The sequence below is a fragment of the Anarrhichthys ocellatus genome, unplaced genomic scaffold (assembly GCF_004355925.1).
Source record: "Anarrhichthys ocellatus isolate YVR2014 unplaced genomic scaffold, GSC_Weel_1.0 scaffold9, whole genome shotgun sequence".
Taxonomy (NCBI): Eukaryota; Metazoa; Chordata; class Actinopteri; order Perciformes; family Anarhichadidae; genus Anarrhichthys; species Anarrhichthys ocellatus.
In genome coordinates this window covers 1,416,099-1,433,807 of record NW_022280039.1, presented here as the reverse complement: position 1 = coordinate 1,433,807, position 17,709 = coordinate 1,416,099, and the positions used below count along the sequence as shown (strand labels likewise).

At 41.1% G+C, this 17,709-nt stretch overlaps 1 protein-coding gene across 2 annotated transcripts in view; it reads right to left on the bottom strand.

The window, feature by feature from the left end:
* The window catches only part of LOC116384761 (RCC1 domain-containing protein RUG3, mitochondrial-like), a 281,677-nt gene that overhangs the window by 201,439 nt on the left and 62,529 nt on the right, over window positions 1-17,709 (bottom strand). For both annotated transcript variants that reach the window (XM_031849703.1, XM_031849705.1), the window contains exon 5: window positions 9,680-9,792. In XM_031849703.1, coding sequence (XP_031705563.1) covers window positions 9,680-9,792 — 113 coding nt within the window. The remainder of the gene's footprint in view (window positions 1-9,679; window positions 9,793-17,709) is intronic.

The window sequence follows — 17,709 nt, the reverse complement described above, 5'->3', positions numbered from 1 at the left end:
TGAGCCTCGGCCTACACAGTGCCCCGTGCTCCCTGCACTCCAGCCTCACACACTCCAGCCCCCACCGGGCCTCTCGAAGCTTGAAAGGGCAGCAGAGAAAACATTGAAACACTGGAGAGCCCAAATCAGCTTCTCGTTTATTGCTCACCCTACAGCCCCCTGACAACTCTTTTATCCATGTATATGGGGACGACCGTGGCTCACTGGGTTAAGAGGGTTGTCTGGTAACCGCAGGGTCAATGGTTCGATCCTCGACTGGGATGTGTCATGTGTCGTAGTGTCCCTGAGCAAGACACTGAACCCCTGGCTCCCTGGGCGCCTGTCATTGGCAGCCCACTGTTCCCTATATACAGGAATGGGTCAAATGCAGAAGGCAAATTTCGTGTATATGTATATGACAATAAAAATGGTTTCTTCTTTTCTTTATATTATTCAACACAGTACAGTTTACTGCACACACAAGTGAAAGTCTGATTTTTCAATCTCTTGTTACAAATTGGTTACTTTAAATATGATAACTGTAAATTATTCGAGAATCACTATCACTAAAATAGGTGGACAAAACGGAATTATCAGTTACAAACAATGAATAGTAAAAAATACAAAATATTGATAAAATGTATATTAAAATGTATATTGACCTTGTATCAACATTGTGTGAAAAGCTTGAAAATCATATACATTTAACTTCTTATATTTCTAGAGGAAAAAAATATGATTACTGATACTGCTGGATGAGTGGACTCTGATGCCAGGGAAACATGACCAGTGATGTGACAGATAGACTAAACTATATACCTTTTGGAGATGGTGAGCATAAACCTACATAGTGTGGGGAATGTGATGTGACAACAAAATCTTTTTACAGGTATCTACACTGCAGAGAATCATCTTAAAGTGTTGACAAGTTTGCTTACTTGCTGGAATAATAAAATACTCTTTTACAGCAACCCAAAATGGTACAATATAGTACAAAAGTACAATAGCGTAAGAAAGAGGTGCAGTACGACCGTAAACACACGATTGAATGATCTGTCACCAAGATAAGAAGCACAAGATAAACTCAGTTTTGTTGTATGGCACACTAACTCATACATAAAGACTACCACTACCACTAAATTCCCTCCTGGGGATGTGCGCAGTACAGCAGCAGGTATAGGAAGCAGTTGTGGGTTTAATGGTTTATTCGGTATTATGAAGGAAACCAAGAGCCCAGGGATCATTGAGACGCCTTTCGCCAGGTTCCGTCTCTTCTACTCCACCATTAGATGGAAATTATTTCAAATCACTACCTAGCAGCCCCTGAATCAAATGAGTGACCCCAAGGTGAACACGGTACTATATAGCCCTATTGCAGGCTCATTCAGCCATTCACCCACTGTAGAATCATGACTTCCATATTTTACAGGTGTCAAAAGTGATATGGCTATAGTGTGTGTGTGTGTGTGTGTGTGTGTGTGTGTGCGTGTGTGAGTGCGAGTGTGTGTTTGTGTGTGTCAGAGAGACAGAGAGCTCAAGATTGTGCGACGGAGAGGAAAGAGGGAGATGAGCTGAAAAACGAGGCATTTCTCATCTGAAAACTGCTATCAGTTATCTTTTTAATTCATATATTGTCCTTACATTTATTTGTATGGTGGAAGGCCCTAAAAACAATACTGGTACATATGCATGGCTGCAGAGGCTTCCATATTTAAGTTACTATTTACATTCCCAGTCACTTTATTACACAATAAACTGATCCTGGTCCTATTCTACTGTATGGTACTACTCAAAAATACAATTATAAATAATTGACAATTGAGAGTTATTGGAGGCTAAAATGCAGTGTCCGTGTTTGTCCTAAGCAGGAAATTGTCACTTTTTGCACGATATGGAGGTTGCCTTCAGTATGAGTGCGAGTATGATGTGTGTATGGGAGGGGGCATGTCTCTGTTGCAGATGGTGTGGTGTGTGCGTGGGCATATATGTGCTGGAATACTGAATTGGAAATGGAAGTTTATAAGGTCGTTGGCAAAAAGCTCTCCTCTGCCCTCTTAAGATAATGAAAACAGCAAAGCGAGAACTAAAATCTGACCATTGCAAAACTGAAACTGCACAGAGGTATAGGGAGATGAATAACCTTGTGCATCAGCCCACGGAATTCTAGATATCAATGACTTTTCAATTCACGTACTTTTTGTAATCATCAAGGTCAAAAGGCAATTTCTGCAACCACAGAAATAAATAAAACAGGTTGGCAGCAAATTAAATAGAAAGGGGAACAAAGCCGTGCCTCCAGCTAGTAACGGAAAAAACAAGGGTAGAAAATCTCACATGAAAGCTAATTTACAGATAACATCAAGCTTTGCCATTTGACTAATTGGAATACACTTCACTCTTCATACAGAAATGCCATTAGCACTTAAAAACATTTTGCGTGAAAGATTTTTGTTGTGCAAAGCATTCTTTTCCCATCCATGACAGCATCCAAAAGCTGTTGATGGTTAATGTGGTAGATTAATCCAATTGTTTGTTATAATTACAATACCTTAACAGAATCCTGTTTGTAACAGTTTTATTTTCTTCAGCTGAGATTTACTATTAAAAGCCCAAATGCCATCCCTTATGCATTACAACACATTTAAAATGATATATAAATGGCCTGTCTATCTTTATTTCCCTTCACCTACTTTTAAAACAGAGCAACGTGCACAAGTGCATTACTACAATTGCTGTCTTGTGGTTGTATGCCTGTTGCAAATTACATCCATGATAAAAATGTCATCACTTCCCAAAAATTTGAACACCAAATACTAATCAGTTCATCCTTTATTGTAGAGGTCTTCAACAGGGGGTCCGCGGCCCCTAGGGGGTCCGCGGAGGTACTGCAGGGGGTCCGCAAAATTTTTGGTTGATTAGACAGTTTAAAAAAAAATAATAATACATTTTTTTTTCTCTAAACATGAATGTGTCCATTATTTTAATAGTTCAGTATTGTATGAAAGATAACAGGTATCTTTATGCATGGCAGTGGCACTAATAGGCCATCACTCATTTTCATTTCCACATTTATGTTTAAAATGAAAACGTCAATTTGAATAGCTTGTATGCATGATTATCATGCAATTGACAGACAATGTTGATATTGACATTGGTATCAGCTGACAAGGTATGTTTATAAATGGCAGTGGCACGGCCACCCTACTCACTGTACCTTGCACATGTTTAAAATAAAAACATGAATATATGAACCTGTGTATTATTTGAATAGCTTAGTATTGAATGCACAATAAAGAGGTATGTTTATACATGGCACTAGGTCCAGTTTAATATAAAACACAATTGTATACAATATGTATAGTCGGGGGTCCCTGCTCCATCTCTCTATCAGTTTGGGGGTCCTTGGCCTGAAAAACATTGAAGACCATTGCTTTATTGCAAGTGGATGTTTGTGCCAAATTTGAAGAAAAGTTTGCGCAAGGTGTTCTCGAGATATCACAAGTCCTCAAAAATCAAATCAGTTCATCCTTGAGTCCAGGTGGACTTTGTTTGTTACAAATTTGAAGATCTTCCCTAAAGGCGTTCCTGAGATATCGCGTTCATGACAATGGACCGGACGGACGGATGGACAACCCAAACACATAATCCATCCACGGCTATTGCAGAGCTATTAAAACTATTAACAGTACAATACTCTGAAGTAATAGGCTCACTCGGTATACAGCCAGTCCTCACACCATTCAAAAAGGAACATCTGCTGTTGTGAAACGCACATGTCTAGTGTGCAAGTGTAATACAAACACTTTGAAATATGTGTAAATAAATAACATTTTAATAGGGCCATTGTGTACTTTGTATTTTGCACGGCTTTCTATCTTTAGTGCAGATGTCGATCAAAGAAATAAATCAATAAAAACTGATAAAAGATCTTGGTTTGTGAGCCCTTGGGTATTTATAGAATGTAAACTATACATAGTGTGAAAATGGGCTCAGTCATGTTTTAAAATCTCAGCAGGGTTTCTCAGTTTCTCATTCCACAGAACCAGCTAGCAGATAAGTGAACTTCATTCACTTGTAATAGTGTGACACAGAGTGCTGTCGACCACAGCTCCAGCTTCCTGTCTCTGCCTGTTTTGAATGCCCCTGATTCTGTTCTCTCAGCACATGACAGCATTTTATATAGTATATAGTATACACATATATATACATTTTGTTCAAGGAGCCGGCGTAGTTTGGCAAAATACAAAAAAGAGCGAGAACAGTTTATTACTGTTTAAAAGCGTACTTTGGAGAGAGCAAAGCAAGCACATACGAGAAAGAGAGTAATGATGTGCTTTAGGTCAATATGTTACACAATGATGCATTTTGGGAGGCACACCTCTACAGGGCATGTGTGAAACAATGGATGTCATAACTGCCCTGTGCAGCTTATTAATCTTCCCTCGCCCTCTAATCAATCTGTTTCTCCTCTTGCAAACACCGGTTACATTCCCACGTTAAACGAGAGACCATCTTTCACTGTGGCACAAAAGGGTGGCTCCAGGATGGTGATGTCTCTCTTATACGAGGCAGCCAGGAGTAACAGTACAAAACGACTTCCTCAGGATGTTTTTAAATCAATGACAGCAAGATTAAGCAGGGAAAATGTTAGCTGACGTGTTGTCAAGCTCGTGTAGCAGGGATTGAGAGGACATACAATTTTTCATTGCATGACTGATGAATTGTGTTTGAATCAGCTAGAAAAGAGAAGTCATTTATTATCAAGAGATTTGCTTTTTTTTCTCAAAGACAAAAGAGCAATAATGAGTTATTACGTATTTACTACCTGAATAATAGTTTTTAATGACAAAGTCAGACAGATTTCCAAAGCTGGGACCTCACGGTATGTTTTGGCATCATGGGATTTCAAAAGGCATTTCCAATGAAACAAATGGTTTCATGGCTACAACTGGGAACTATTTAGGAGGTATGTTGTGAAGTCATACTGTAGTGCTCAGTTAAATTATTCTGTAGATGACAGGAAGGGGAAGCAGCCACTATTCTTGCTATTACCCATTGTACAGTCATACTGCAGCAATTATTTAAAATCTTTGATTATCCTCAGAGAGACGATGCAATCATGGCTGAAAATCAATTTCAGGGACATCAGGAAAAATCAAAAAGCTTGCACAGTGCCAACAGGGCCAAGGGCTTGTGCGAGAGAAGAGAAGGGATTTTTTTCTCATCATCGTTTCGGTTTTCCCTTTGCTAAGGGTAATCAGCCAGCAACACCAGAGAGCTTGCTGTAAGTCAGAGCCAGATCCTGATCCTGTTCAGAGCTGCTAGTGATGTAGAGCCAGGTAGCATCCAATTAGTGCTTAGTGTAACTTAATGCAAAGTGCTGGCACTCAGCTCACCGAATCCAACTAGTTGTCATAGAATTTCCACGCTTCTGCTGTCAAATTCATGAACATTTGCTGATTTGCTTTGCCTTCTCAAGGCACCATGAAGTTGAAATGAGACATTTCCATCAATGCTGCGCCATGTATGGCCATTTTCTGCTAAAACAGATTGGCCTGATTACTGACGAGACAGCAGGAATGTCAGCGGCGGGTGCTTGATGCTTATTGACAACTGTGTTGCTTTAGAACCACATTTACTCCTTTTACATATAGAGCAATTTGTAATGGCACAGGTTCCAAAGCTCTGTAATGGATGTAAATCCAATAAAAAAAATCATCATTCATGATAAACCAAGAGCATGTACCATTTTTAGTAAACAAAGCTGGATATAAAATTCCACCCTTTCTTTATGTTCAATAAAGGCGTGCCTCTTTATAGTCAATCAGTCTGGAATTGTCCAGATGCTGGACTTGTCTCACACAGCTGAGAGCAGATTAAGTCTGATAATTACATATTTAAAGACACAGCATAAAAAAGGCAATCCCCCACGATGCTGCTTTATTCATAGCACACTGATTTGGTAGATGAGAGACCGAATGGTATGATATCACAAATGGGTGATATGTTATCCGTCCCCATTTCATGTATTTCAACCCCCTCCATCTTTATTCGCAAACTTTTTGTTTTCCTTTTCCTTTCCTCTCCCTGAGTGTAAACCGCTGCAAGGAGCGTCTCAACAGATTGTGGTCTCTGGCAGAATGCAGACAATTGAGTTTTGGAAGTGGCATGGAACGAGACATGGGAGTTTGAGGTGGCTGTTTTCCCCTGCCTTCCTCTCTGTCAAGGCTCCATGGGCAAATTGCCCAATCTTTCATAACAGCATTAGCAGAGACTAGGCAGCAACACAGTGGAAAATCCACCCCACCATGTTTCCTCATCAGCGATGTCTTCTCTCTGACCTCGACCTCAGTTTCAGTGACTCACATGAATATGGAAGATGAATATGGGCCAACTTCTGAGGTTATGCCAAATTCAACAGCAGACAGGCCTGTCAACCATGAAATCGCCTTTACAGAGAGAGTATGGACAAATCTGGATTGGTTGAAGGCACTTTCATCCCTGGGAAATTCCCTGACCTTTATTTTATGTCCTAGGCCATAAAGATCAGGTAACACGCTATCATAACAACCAGTATAAAGGGAAATGGTGGTCTATTATCCTCCATAATTCCTCTCTGGACATCTATCATCATTCACCATCTATTCAGGCTACCCAGCAGTCATCACAGGAAACCCCCATAGTTGTGCAATGTGGATCTTTCCTCTTTGCCCTTTCTTGGTAATACCTCCTGTGACATATTTGGCTCAGCACCCTTACACAAACACTAACACGCACACACACAAACACACACTGCTGTTTGACCTCTGAGGTTCAGTAAGAGCATTAAATACCAATTAGGGTTGGGACGGGCCAAGCTGAGTCTGAGGTTGTTGAAGGGCCCTGAGGCCTGTGGGAAGCAACTTATTGGTCCCTGGGCATAAATGTGTGTGTGTGTGTGTGTGTGTGTGTGTGTGTGTGTGTGTGTACGTGTTTGACTAGTGCTGGAGGCCAGATTCATACAGTATGTGTTTGTGTGTGTGACAGTTTGTGCAGGCTAAGGACATCAATAGCATAGACAATCTCCCTGTAGGCATACTACTACTTTCTACACACATGCACAAAAACCACATCTGGATATTTTATTTAATGTAATGTCCAAGTCCCCTCTTGTTCATCTCTCTGGGAAGCCGTTTTTTTGGCTGAACTTATTTCCTATTACATCATAGCATAGGAATGAGCAGGTTTTTCTCTGCTTCAAATTACATTTTCTCAAATTTGTATCATATACTGAATATGTTAAGACTTGGTCTTAATAAATACCCTACTGCCTGCCTGTAAGATTTTGATAACTATATGGCTGAAGTGGGAGAGGTACAATAAGATGTCTGATGTAGGTTATTTGTCTCAGTTTAATGTTCAAAATAAAACAGCAATACAGGAGAAAGAATATTAGCAAATGCTCTGAAGGCAACCCTCTGAGAAATATCCGTTCTCTGCAGTGAATCTTGAGATTGTGTGTGATGATCTGCAGTGGTTATCTGGTGGTTTCAGAGTCATGCCCTTTACTGTCCCTCTGTTATTTACCCACCAGACACACACAGCTTGATAAATGTTTTGTCTGACCTTCTAAATTTGTTTTCCTTCCTCTTAACTGTGATTTTATTTCCCTTGGACAGGCCACACAGTGTGTGTGTGTGTGTGTGTGTGTGTGTGTGTGTGTGTGTGTCTGTGTGTGCATGTGTGTCTGTGTATATGTCTGTTTGTAAAGAAAAGACAAGGTCTATATCCAGAAAGATAAAGATCTAGTCTCTCCTTGTTGCAAATTACTTCTATAAGTTCATAATTTCAATAAACAAACCATTGAACAAGCAAAATATTTAAAATAACTACTAATAGCAAAGATCCAACAGTCACTGACCAGCCACAGTGTGTGTCTACTTCAGTCTGGAAAGAGTTAAAGTCACCACAGGCCAGAGCAGAGTCAACACCGGCCACGGCTTGGCTGGCCTATCCTGCCAGATCAATATCTGCAAATAATAAATTAGCTCCCCAGAGGGGACGCACTAAACCTTCAGCAACACTGCCCTGGAAAAGTCCACAATTGGTGTGTGCGAGACTCAATAAGCCAGGTGAATGACTGTGCAGGGGCACATCTTTAGCACTCCATAATAGAAAATTAATGGTGCTCAAATCAGTGCTGAGGGCACCCTGAGGGTTACCTAATAGGCCTAGTTAGAACTGTCATCCCTCCCAGAGTCACCTAAAATATCACATGCAAACACAGGGAGACAAGAAGAGAGGGAGCAATGGGAGGAAGATGTATGTGTGTGTGCAAGTAACAGGGATTACCGCCTTTAGAAGTGAATTTTACAGAAGTTTTATTTTGAATTTGGAAGAGTGAACAGAAAGTAGGGCCGCCAGAACAAAAGTAATTATCAAAATTTCAGTATGCTAATCAAACTACAGCTAAAAATATTTTAAATAGATCTTTACTACCGATTGAACTGAATGAATTTTCAAGAAATAATACCAAGACTGCATACTGTGAACTCAACATTATACGCTATATGTTTGATTGCAATTAGTATTTTTACTTTATTTGATTTAGCATTTATACTATTTAGTATTCATGGTCAGATATTAGTAATCTCAGCCAATATATTGTCCAATTTAATTTCAAGGAGTAATTCACAGCCCAATGCACACAAACATACCCATCTCCATTATGATAGCTGTAATATCGTTTTTTATTCGGAATTTACTGTTGAAAATAATTCAATTTGAACACCTAATCCGACCAGATTTAAAGATTATCGCATCATTTGAGATTATATTGTTAATACTTGTTATCCTCAGTATATATGACAAGTTGTAGGTCACATGGTCAAGATCAATCCAGGAAAATAAAAATTCAGAAAATTTGTGACAACAGAAAATAGTAGAATAAAATATTGTTCCAATTTTCCTTGATCCTAAATAGATTATCCTTATGATCAGCCTTTAAAACAAACCCTAAAGAACAAATAAATACCAGACTAAATTGAGATAATATTTTTTAAACACATCTACATTCATGCAGCTAAATAAAAAAAAAATTAACTAGTTGCTGAAAAGTGAAAAGTAATCTAAAGTTTGAGGAGGAAAAAGAGTACATATTGGAAATACTAAGTTGATGATCAAGTACAATGCTGAAATATGCAAGTATATCATGTTGGCTGTGTTCAAGCATAAACTTGTCCAATACAGCAGGCTGTTTAAAAACAGATCTATATGCCCAACAGGCTGGTAATGAGCCTTAAAAGCACATCTGATTACTTATTCCAGCTGGCATATTCCCCTTCCACACAAACACAACTATTGGATTCAATAAACATACTTTATATTGATCCTGAGCCACCCGGCAGCACATGCAGCTCTCTTAACTGCTCTCAACAAGATTTATTACAACTTTGCATGCTGAACAGAACTCAGGAGACACGCACACACAAGCATGTGCGCAGACACATGCTAAAGCTTAAATACCAAATGACTTCTCATCAATGTAACGTGCACACACATGCACACAACCTTTCGATCTTTCTTCTGACCCTAATTTGCCTATGCAGTAATATCAGGGGGGTTGGGATGTGTGGGGAGGGGTTTTCCTCCTCATCTCTCCTCCTATCCCCCTCAGGTCTGGACTTCAGCAAACTGTATGGTGCTTTGACACTGAACTTACCCACATGCCGCCACGCTGCCGTCCTCCAGCCCAAACAGGGTATGTCGCTCTCCGCAGGACACTTGAGATATTTTCAGAGATGATGGAAGATTCTGGAACAAACGTGGTGCCAGCTGGACAAGAAAAAAATAAATAAAGTTCCCAGTGAGGTGAAGAAACCCACTGTATCTCTGAGTAGCTCTGTAGTTAGGTTGGTATACTCCATCAGCCTGGCTAACATCCCAAAGACAGGCAGAGCTACAGTAGATCCTCTCAGTGTAGATGAAGACAGAACAACGTGAACAACAGAGGCAACAAGAAAGAAGCAGCATACTCCTTTATGGCGCTGAGCTGTGTAGATCTGATGTTTTTTACGTTCCTGTGTGTGTGTCTGTCTGTTTGTCTGTCTGTCTGTGTGTGTTCATGCCAGTGCCACAAAGAAAAAAATGAAACAGCCTATGAGGAGAAAAGAAAGCCTGGTTCCTCATCATGCGCTTGTTAGCTTGTCCAATCTATGGCAATCAGCACAGTCCCAGGGGTTGAAAGACACGAGATCCCGGGGAAAGGGAAGCCGAGGCTGAGGAAAAGATCAATACTGCACTGTGAAACAAGAAGTGTGGGCTATTTACTCTCCATTGATCTGATGATGCTGGAGAAACACCTCACTCGGCTATTAAATTGAGGGTATAACTCTACTGTGGAGGGCTTTTTTTTATTCCTCTCTCTTTTTCCTTTCTCTCTGTCTTCACCCCAAGGTCAAGAAAAGCTAAAAACATCCACAAACACACAAAAATGGATTGCTTGGCCCAGGGAAAGTAATTAATCTGCATTAAAATGCCAAGGGAGCAGGCACTAACTACCCATCTTAAGTGAAGTTTTGCTCAGAGCGACATGAGACCCATGGCAGCATAGGATGGACTACTAGAGGACACAGTGATAGATACAAATAGTCTGCTAGCAGAGGCCAGCAGAGTTTCACTTGAGCTACTTCAAGCTGAGGATTTCCACCTGCATGACACAGTAAAGAAAATGAAAACACTGTGCTGAAAGTAGGCCTTTTTGCAGCAGAACAGTGGCAGGTAAGTATGATAAAAAGGATATACATGATGAATAGATATTATCCTTGTGTGCACTACAATACAAACAATTCACAAGATCAAGAAAGAAAAAAGCCGGTCAAAACAGACTACTCTTACTACTGTTGTTTGTTATTCAAAGCAATGTTTGTGATGATTTAGTCATAGAGTTTCATACCATATTCAAGAAATCAATACTTTGCTTAAAAGGACAGTTCACATCCAAAATCAAAAATACATATTTTATAAGGAAGCATGCATCTACTTATGCACGAGAGGCTCATGTTCATGACAGTGTGAGGTGTAAACATTAATGCCGTCCTACTCAGTTGAGCTGTAACGTTAGCAAGTTCAGTTCTGCTAGGTGAGCGAGAGGCATCGAATATGGATGCAAGCTTCCTTCTGCGCGGTGATACGGTTGGCGATTGTAGTTCGGTAGATGGAAAATAGTTCCTAAATAAAACTGGGCTGTGGATTATCTCGAGTGAACGGGTAATGATTTCTGGAAAGAAACATTGCTGTTGAGTTTTTCAAATACATTTTTTTAAAAATGAGACACTTCTATGTGGTGATACTGTGTTATACAAAGTATATGATCACTGATCCATTTCCAACACATTTTGGGGGTAAAATACCGCTCACACAACGAAAGATAAAGCCATACAATTCATCTCTGGTTTATCAAAATGTGCTGCAGAGCTGCTGCCATCCAGATATTTTTCATGGTGTGAAACTCTTTCCCTCCATGTCTGTCTTTGCCTTTCTTCTACTCCTCAGAGGTGTAGCCTTATTGACTGTGTGGCTGTATTACAACAAGCAGTCTCTAATGACTCCCTGAAGACCTCTCTATCCCTACTGCCCGCCCTCCATCTCTCTCTCTCTCGGTCTCACTCTCTGTGTCTCTCCCTCTCTGCCTGCTCTTCAGGCTCCAGTTCAGCAGCTAATTAACCCTCTCTAATAGCGTAGATTACATTAGCTTTGAGCAGCTCGCACCCTCCACCGGACTCGCACTGCCACACAATGAACCCAGCCTTGCTTTACAAATCTCCCCCTTCACAAGAGCACAATTATGAATTCAAACAACTTCTTATCCACACGCACTCATCCAGGGACAGAAGGCTTTCTCTTCAACCACCCCACTCCTCCCCTGCCACCCACCTCCCAGGCCTTTACGCAGGGAGAAATGAGAGAACTGAAGAGAGGAGACCACACAACAAGATGGCCATGAAGGGGAGAGGGATATCAAGGGGGGAGGAGGGGACCCCTGTTGGGTAAATCAGAGAGGTCACTATAGGTGTTTCATTGGGTGAGGCTCCAGAACCCCAGTGATAACCCTCCATCTTAACATTCCTATTCAGAGCTGAATCGAAACTTAATTACTATGGGTGGATAGAGTGAGAAGGGGGAATACCAGGACCAAATGGAGGTTTATGGTTTAAGTGGTCAAAGAGAGGGAATTAGACGCAAGAATGAATGACTAAAGCCAGTGGAAGCGGTTTTCTACACATTGACAAAATGGTCTGGGAACTCAAAACCTAATGAAAACTTTAGAAATATATATATTTTTTGTGATGTATCAAACAGCTTGATAAGTGAGTCCGATTAACCAGCCAAGACCCTACATATCTAAAGATGCACTTCTGTTGGTAGGATGGGACACTATTACACACCCTACTTTAAGAATGTAAGAAGATAGTATGGTTGGTTAGGTTCATTTGATGCAATGGAGCTGAGCTGTATAAAAGCCGCCATTAAACTGCTGGAGTCCAACCGCACTGTGAGAGTGTTCAAATCAATGGAGTACCAAGGAGGAGAGGAAAGAACGCTGATTCAATGAGAGAAATTGCATTTTTTTTTTTGAATTGGACTTTTTTTTTACAGCACTTAGTGGTGTTTTATCAATGATAATGAGATGAGATATAGTTGTGGTAAAAAAAAGGGTAAAAATGTAATAAAATATGGAATAAATGGATGTAATCTGCTCCGTCTAAATGTAAATTGGTACATTTGTAGTGAAAGGACATTCTCATGTTTCTTTGTCCGAACAAGTAATTTTCCCTACGTCTCTCTTCTGTAAGGCTTGCCATAGCAGCATTTTCTGCAGCACAGAGCACTCTCCTTTCTATTTCAATAGGACAGCTCATTTGCTAGACTCCTAGCCCAAACTGCTGACTGGGATTTTCAAGGCTGTGTACTTTGTGTGCGTGTGGACGAGTGTGCATGTGCACAAGCGTGTGCTAAAAGAGAGAGAATAGGGAGAGAAAGGCATGAAAGAAGGATAAGGAAAATGGAGGGGAAAGAGTGGGAGAGAGAACACATTGTATCATTAAGGTACTCAGAGATCATTAGATATATAAGGGCTCTGCTATGCAAGGTCAGGGCTGCTGTGTTTTTCTAGGTCGGCAGAAGAGCAGTAAAACCAGTCTCATCAGCCGCTTCTCTCTCCTCCCCTCACCCCCGTATCGCTCCATTCCTCTTCCATCTAGAGGTAGTGTGGATTACAGCCCAGTTTATCCATGTCTCTGTATGTATTTACTAACATTATCAAGGCTTATGAGCCAAGGACACGGTAAACCACACAAAAGGCACAGAAAGGCTTTCAGCTAGATACTGGCCTTATTACGGGGTAAAGTTGTTGGCTCCCTGTCTCGCTCCCAGGATGCAAAAGGCTGTTTTAACAGGTGCAGCACGCTGCCTAGCTATCCAGTATTTTTCATTAAGGCCATACTTTAAAGTTTAGTCCAGCAACTGGCAGTCTGCCCTAATAAAGTGTCTGTCTGTGTGTCCAGAACCAACGCATGGATGTGATTTATTTTTATTCCGCTGTGGGGGAAGGACATGGATTTTATTGAGAGGTGAATACACTTTGTATAAAAGTAACTGACAAACTCTCTTTTCAGACACCCAGACTAGCGCTTGATATTGAAACTCAGCACTTTTCTGATCCAAAACAAAATGTGCCTCTAGACTCTGAATGTCGGGCCAGATTTGTGATCTTGTTTACTTTACTTTACTTTACTTAAGCCTCAATCAGATAGCACCTGACCACTTATTCAAAATGTTTGCCAATCTTAGACTATTTTCTTCAGGCAGTTATTGTATGGATGTTTTCTCTATATGTTTTTATGAAAATATAGTTTCTTTTAGAAAAAAAAAGTGTAAATATAAAAAAAGAAATGTCTTGGTGTATCAGTATTGAAAAATTTCAAATGATACCTCGCCCTTACCCAGATGTCTAAACACACATGCTCAACCTCTTTACTCCTCATGTGACGGAGATCCTCACAAGTCCACGGGAGAACTGGCCCTGGATGGAGAGAGGCAATGCCTTTGGTAACGTGGCATGTTCATCAAGATAATGACGGATAGCCTTATCCTTATCCATCCTCGCCTTTATAGAGATGAATGTCCTGCTTGGCTTCTTACTCAGCACTTTGGCCTTTCCTCCACTCATTGTGCACTTTATCACACAAACACCCTCACGTAGTAGCCTAAGATGGAGATTAGCAAAGCCTGTCTGGCAAATGGACCCGACTGAAGTCAATCAATCAAACGTGCTGCGGGCCAATCAAGAGAGGAAAACACAAATCCAAAAAGTACCACCATGCACTATTTTCCCAGTGTGATTTTTTAGTGTTAAGTAATTAGAGAATAGGGTAGTGATTGAGGGGCATTCGTGTGCATGCACGGGATGAGTCATGAAGTTGAAGAAAAACAAAAAAAAAAAAAAAAAAAAGTGTGAGAGAGAGAAACATTGTGTAAAAGAATGCCTCTGCTGCTCTCGACCGTCTCATTAGGCTAATGTTTTTTTATAAGGCACTTCAAATGTCAAGGCATTGGTGGATTTAGTGTAAACTTAAATTCCATTACCTGGCAGGCATTAATTGCTTACTGAGCCCAGGGATCTTTCCCCTGGGGCCTCTATGTTTCCTATCTGTCATCTGGCTAACTATTCTGTCTAGACTAACTTAGAGCACCATAATCCACCATGGGGATCAATAAACTGCACATAATTCAGCTCCAATAATGAGCTTTCACTTCAAAAAAAAGCGCCAGCCCACTTCCCAAGGAACCGGCAGGGGCGTAAAATGATAATGTAATTATTAAAAGGACAGACAAAATGAGTAAGCACTTTCACACAGAGAGGGAGGGCGAGCCCGGCGTCAATTAGACACACTTAAAGCTATCATTGTTATTCGAGACAAAGCTAATCAAGGAGGAGATACAGGGGCATTCATTTCAGCAGGTAATGGAATGACGCTGGCTGGCTCTCCCATTTCCCCAGGCTCATGATGTTATAAAGGCTGCCCTGCAGTCACGCGTGAGTGGGCACTCTTTAATGGATTGCAATGGAGGTGGTTTCATCCACCAATCAGCGATACAGAGGAGGTGACTTGGAATGGAGAACTTTAAGATTCACATTCAGCAACACATAAAACCATAAATGTAAGGGGTTATTTACACTTGTAGTTTCCATTAGTAGTTCAGGAATATAAATGCAACATTACATTTGTGTTGCAGCTATTGAAGCAACTTGAATTCAACATGAAAGATTCAAATCTCTGCAATGTTATTGCATATTATTCATGCACTGTCCACAGATCAAACAAGCACCTGCCTTTTAGACCATGAGAGATGTGGTGTGTGACTAAGTGAGGTTTAACATGGGGCCTTATCTGCTAACTACTGTTTCTCCAATTATATGCATCCTTGAACTCCAGTGAAATCAAGAGAAGCTAGTTTGTTTTTTACACCCAAGTGCTCCTAATTCATCTGCAGGCTACAGGAGGTCCAGGGTGGATAAATCAGGCCTTTACGGAAGGGTTGCTCCCACTGTTTATCTGCTGGTGACATTTGCTGCACAGCCCCAACCGCACCATAATTACCCCACTTATTCACTAAACAGGAATCATGCCTGGCAGGAACCCCCTGCCACAAAGGTTGCAGGACTTAAGGCAATATTCTGTCTCCAGAGTTCAATGGCCCTGCCTTTATGAAAGGACTCCATTCATTTGGACATCAGCATGGGTTCACTTCAGCATGGTCTGATAGAAGACGGGGGATAAACTGACTCGCCTCAATAGCCGGAACAAAGAGCATCATAGCTGATGATGATGATGAATTTACAGCTGACTGCGCATGCATTTCCAACACACGGCACACCTTGGCACACTTCGAATGTCACAGTTCCCATAGAGGACTGGCATTTGGAGTGGCTTCTCCTGCCCCTGGAGCCAGCATGCTGGGAGTGGATAACTATGTATATCCCGATGAGGTAGACTGTCAAAATCACACACAAAAAAAACAGTTCTCAATGATTCTATTTACTATCATTAGTCAGCATTTATTGTGTATTTATTGTGTGATTACTTTGTAAATGACAGTATGATCCTGTAATAGGACATTATCCTCGTTTCATTCTCTCTATCTCCCAATCACTGCCATTTCAGATGACTTATTGCTCATGTTACTCATTGTCTTGAGAACACACCCGAATTCATCTTAACGAGGGAACTGCCAATTAAAAACTAGGGATAGTGTTTCTCTGTTGCGTGTTGTGCAACTCTTCAGCTGCATGTAGTCTTATCTGTCAAAGACAGTCAGCACAGATGGATGACGAGTGACAAAGGGATTTTTGGTTGAGGTTACGCAGTAATGAGTGTCACGTGACTCCCACATTCAAATTTCAGACAGCCTCTTCTGATCCTAAAGCTGCAATCAACACTGGGCCATCTGCAACACTGCTAATTAACATAATTGGTGTACATTACATGCTTATAGAGAGCACATTTTTACCCACGATTCTTTCGCCCTTAACAAGATGAGCTGTGGAGATACTGGAAGAGCAACACTGTTGATTAGATACAGATAGTGGGTGCAGACAGTGAGACTTGTTGTCTTGGTGAAAATAGATGAACTGACAATCAGAGTTTGGTGAACGGCCAGGTGTGAGGGCCAGAGTGCAAGTAGGCCAGTGTGCATCTGACACAAGCACCTTCCCTACACCTGGAACTGGGGCTGAGGTGATCGACTGCCAGGCCATCTTGTCAGACAGCTCACTGACAGAACGCAGGCAACACTTAGGCCTCTTCCAGCTGCTCTAGCAGAATAAATTGAACTTGATTAGAATTAATCACACTCAAACACTTGCAATTTGCAAATATCAGGGAAAATATTCAAGAAAATCTGCTTGGAAGATCGGTAAACAAAGGAGAAAAAACTCATGCACCTTAGTTTTGACTATGAGCTTTGCACATGCAGCATTTTTGTAGCTACAGTAAAAAGACAGATGTAGACATGTGGATGTGCAACTGAGAAGCCACTATTTCCATGTTGACTATGATGGATTGTATGAATTAGAAATGTTTCAGCATTGGTCAAGGGTACACTGCTTGTACATCAGATGAAGTTATCTTTAAGTTGATTATACAGTACAATACATTATAGTCTCAATTGCCCACTTAGCAAAAGCATTGGGAGTTTTGTGTTGACAAATTACCAGTTGCAGTCCAACAGAATGCATACACATGGTGCACATGGGTGGGTAGCAACACACAGGCAGCGCCACTTACCATATTATAGGTTTCACGAAGCTGTACGTCAAGCGGTCGCACCAAGAAGGTGACAAAGAAAATTGTCATGATAGAGTCGCACCACTCACATTAATAGAATTCATTCAGGATGAAGAGGGGAAGAAAGTCACCATAAGTTAGCTGTCTGCTTCCCTGTGTACACCATGAAAAGATGAAGTATGCAAACTGCCTGATTTTAAACTTGTATCTAATTGTCTCACGTCATGGGTCTGGGCCAGGGCATTGTTGCTTGAAGAATAAATTGGGTAATTCAATTAAAGTGCTTTCCAAAGACACATCATAAGTGATGGAGAATGACTCTAACCCAGGCCTGAACTCCGTGTCGTCCCCCCCCCCCCCCCCCCCCCCCCCCCCCCCCCCCCCACCCGCCGGGGGGGTAAAT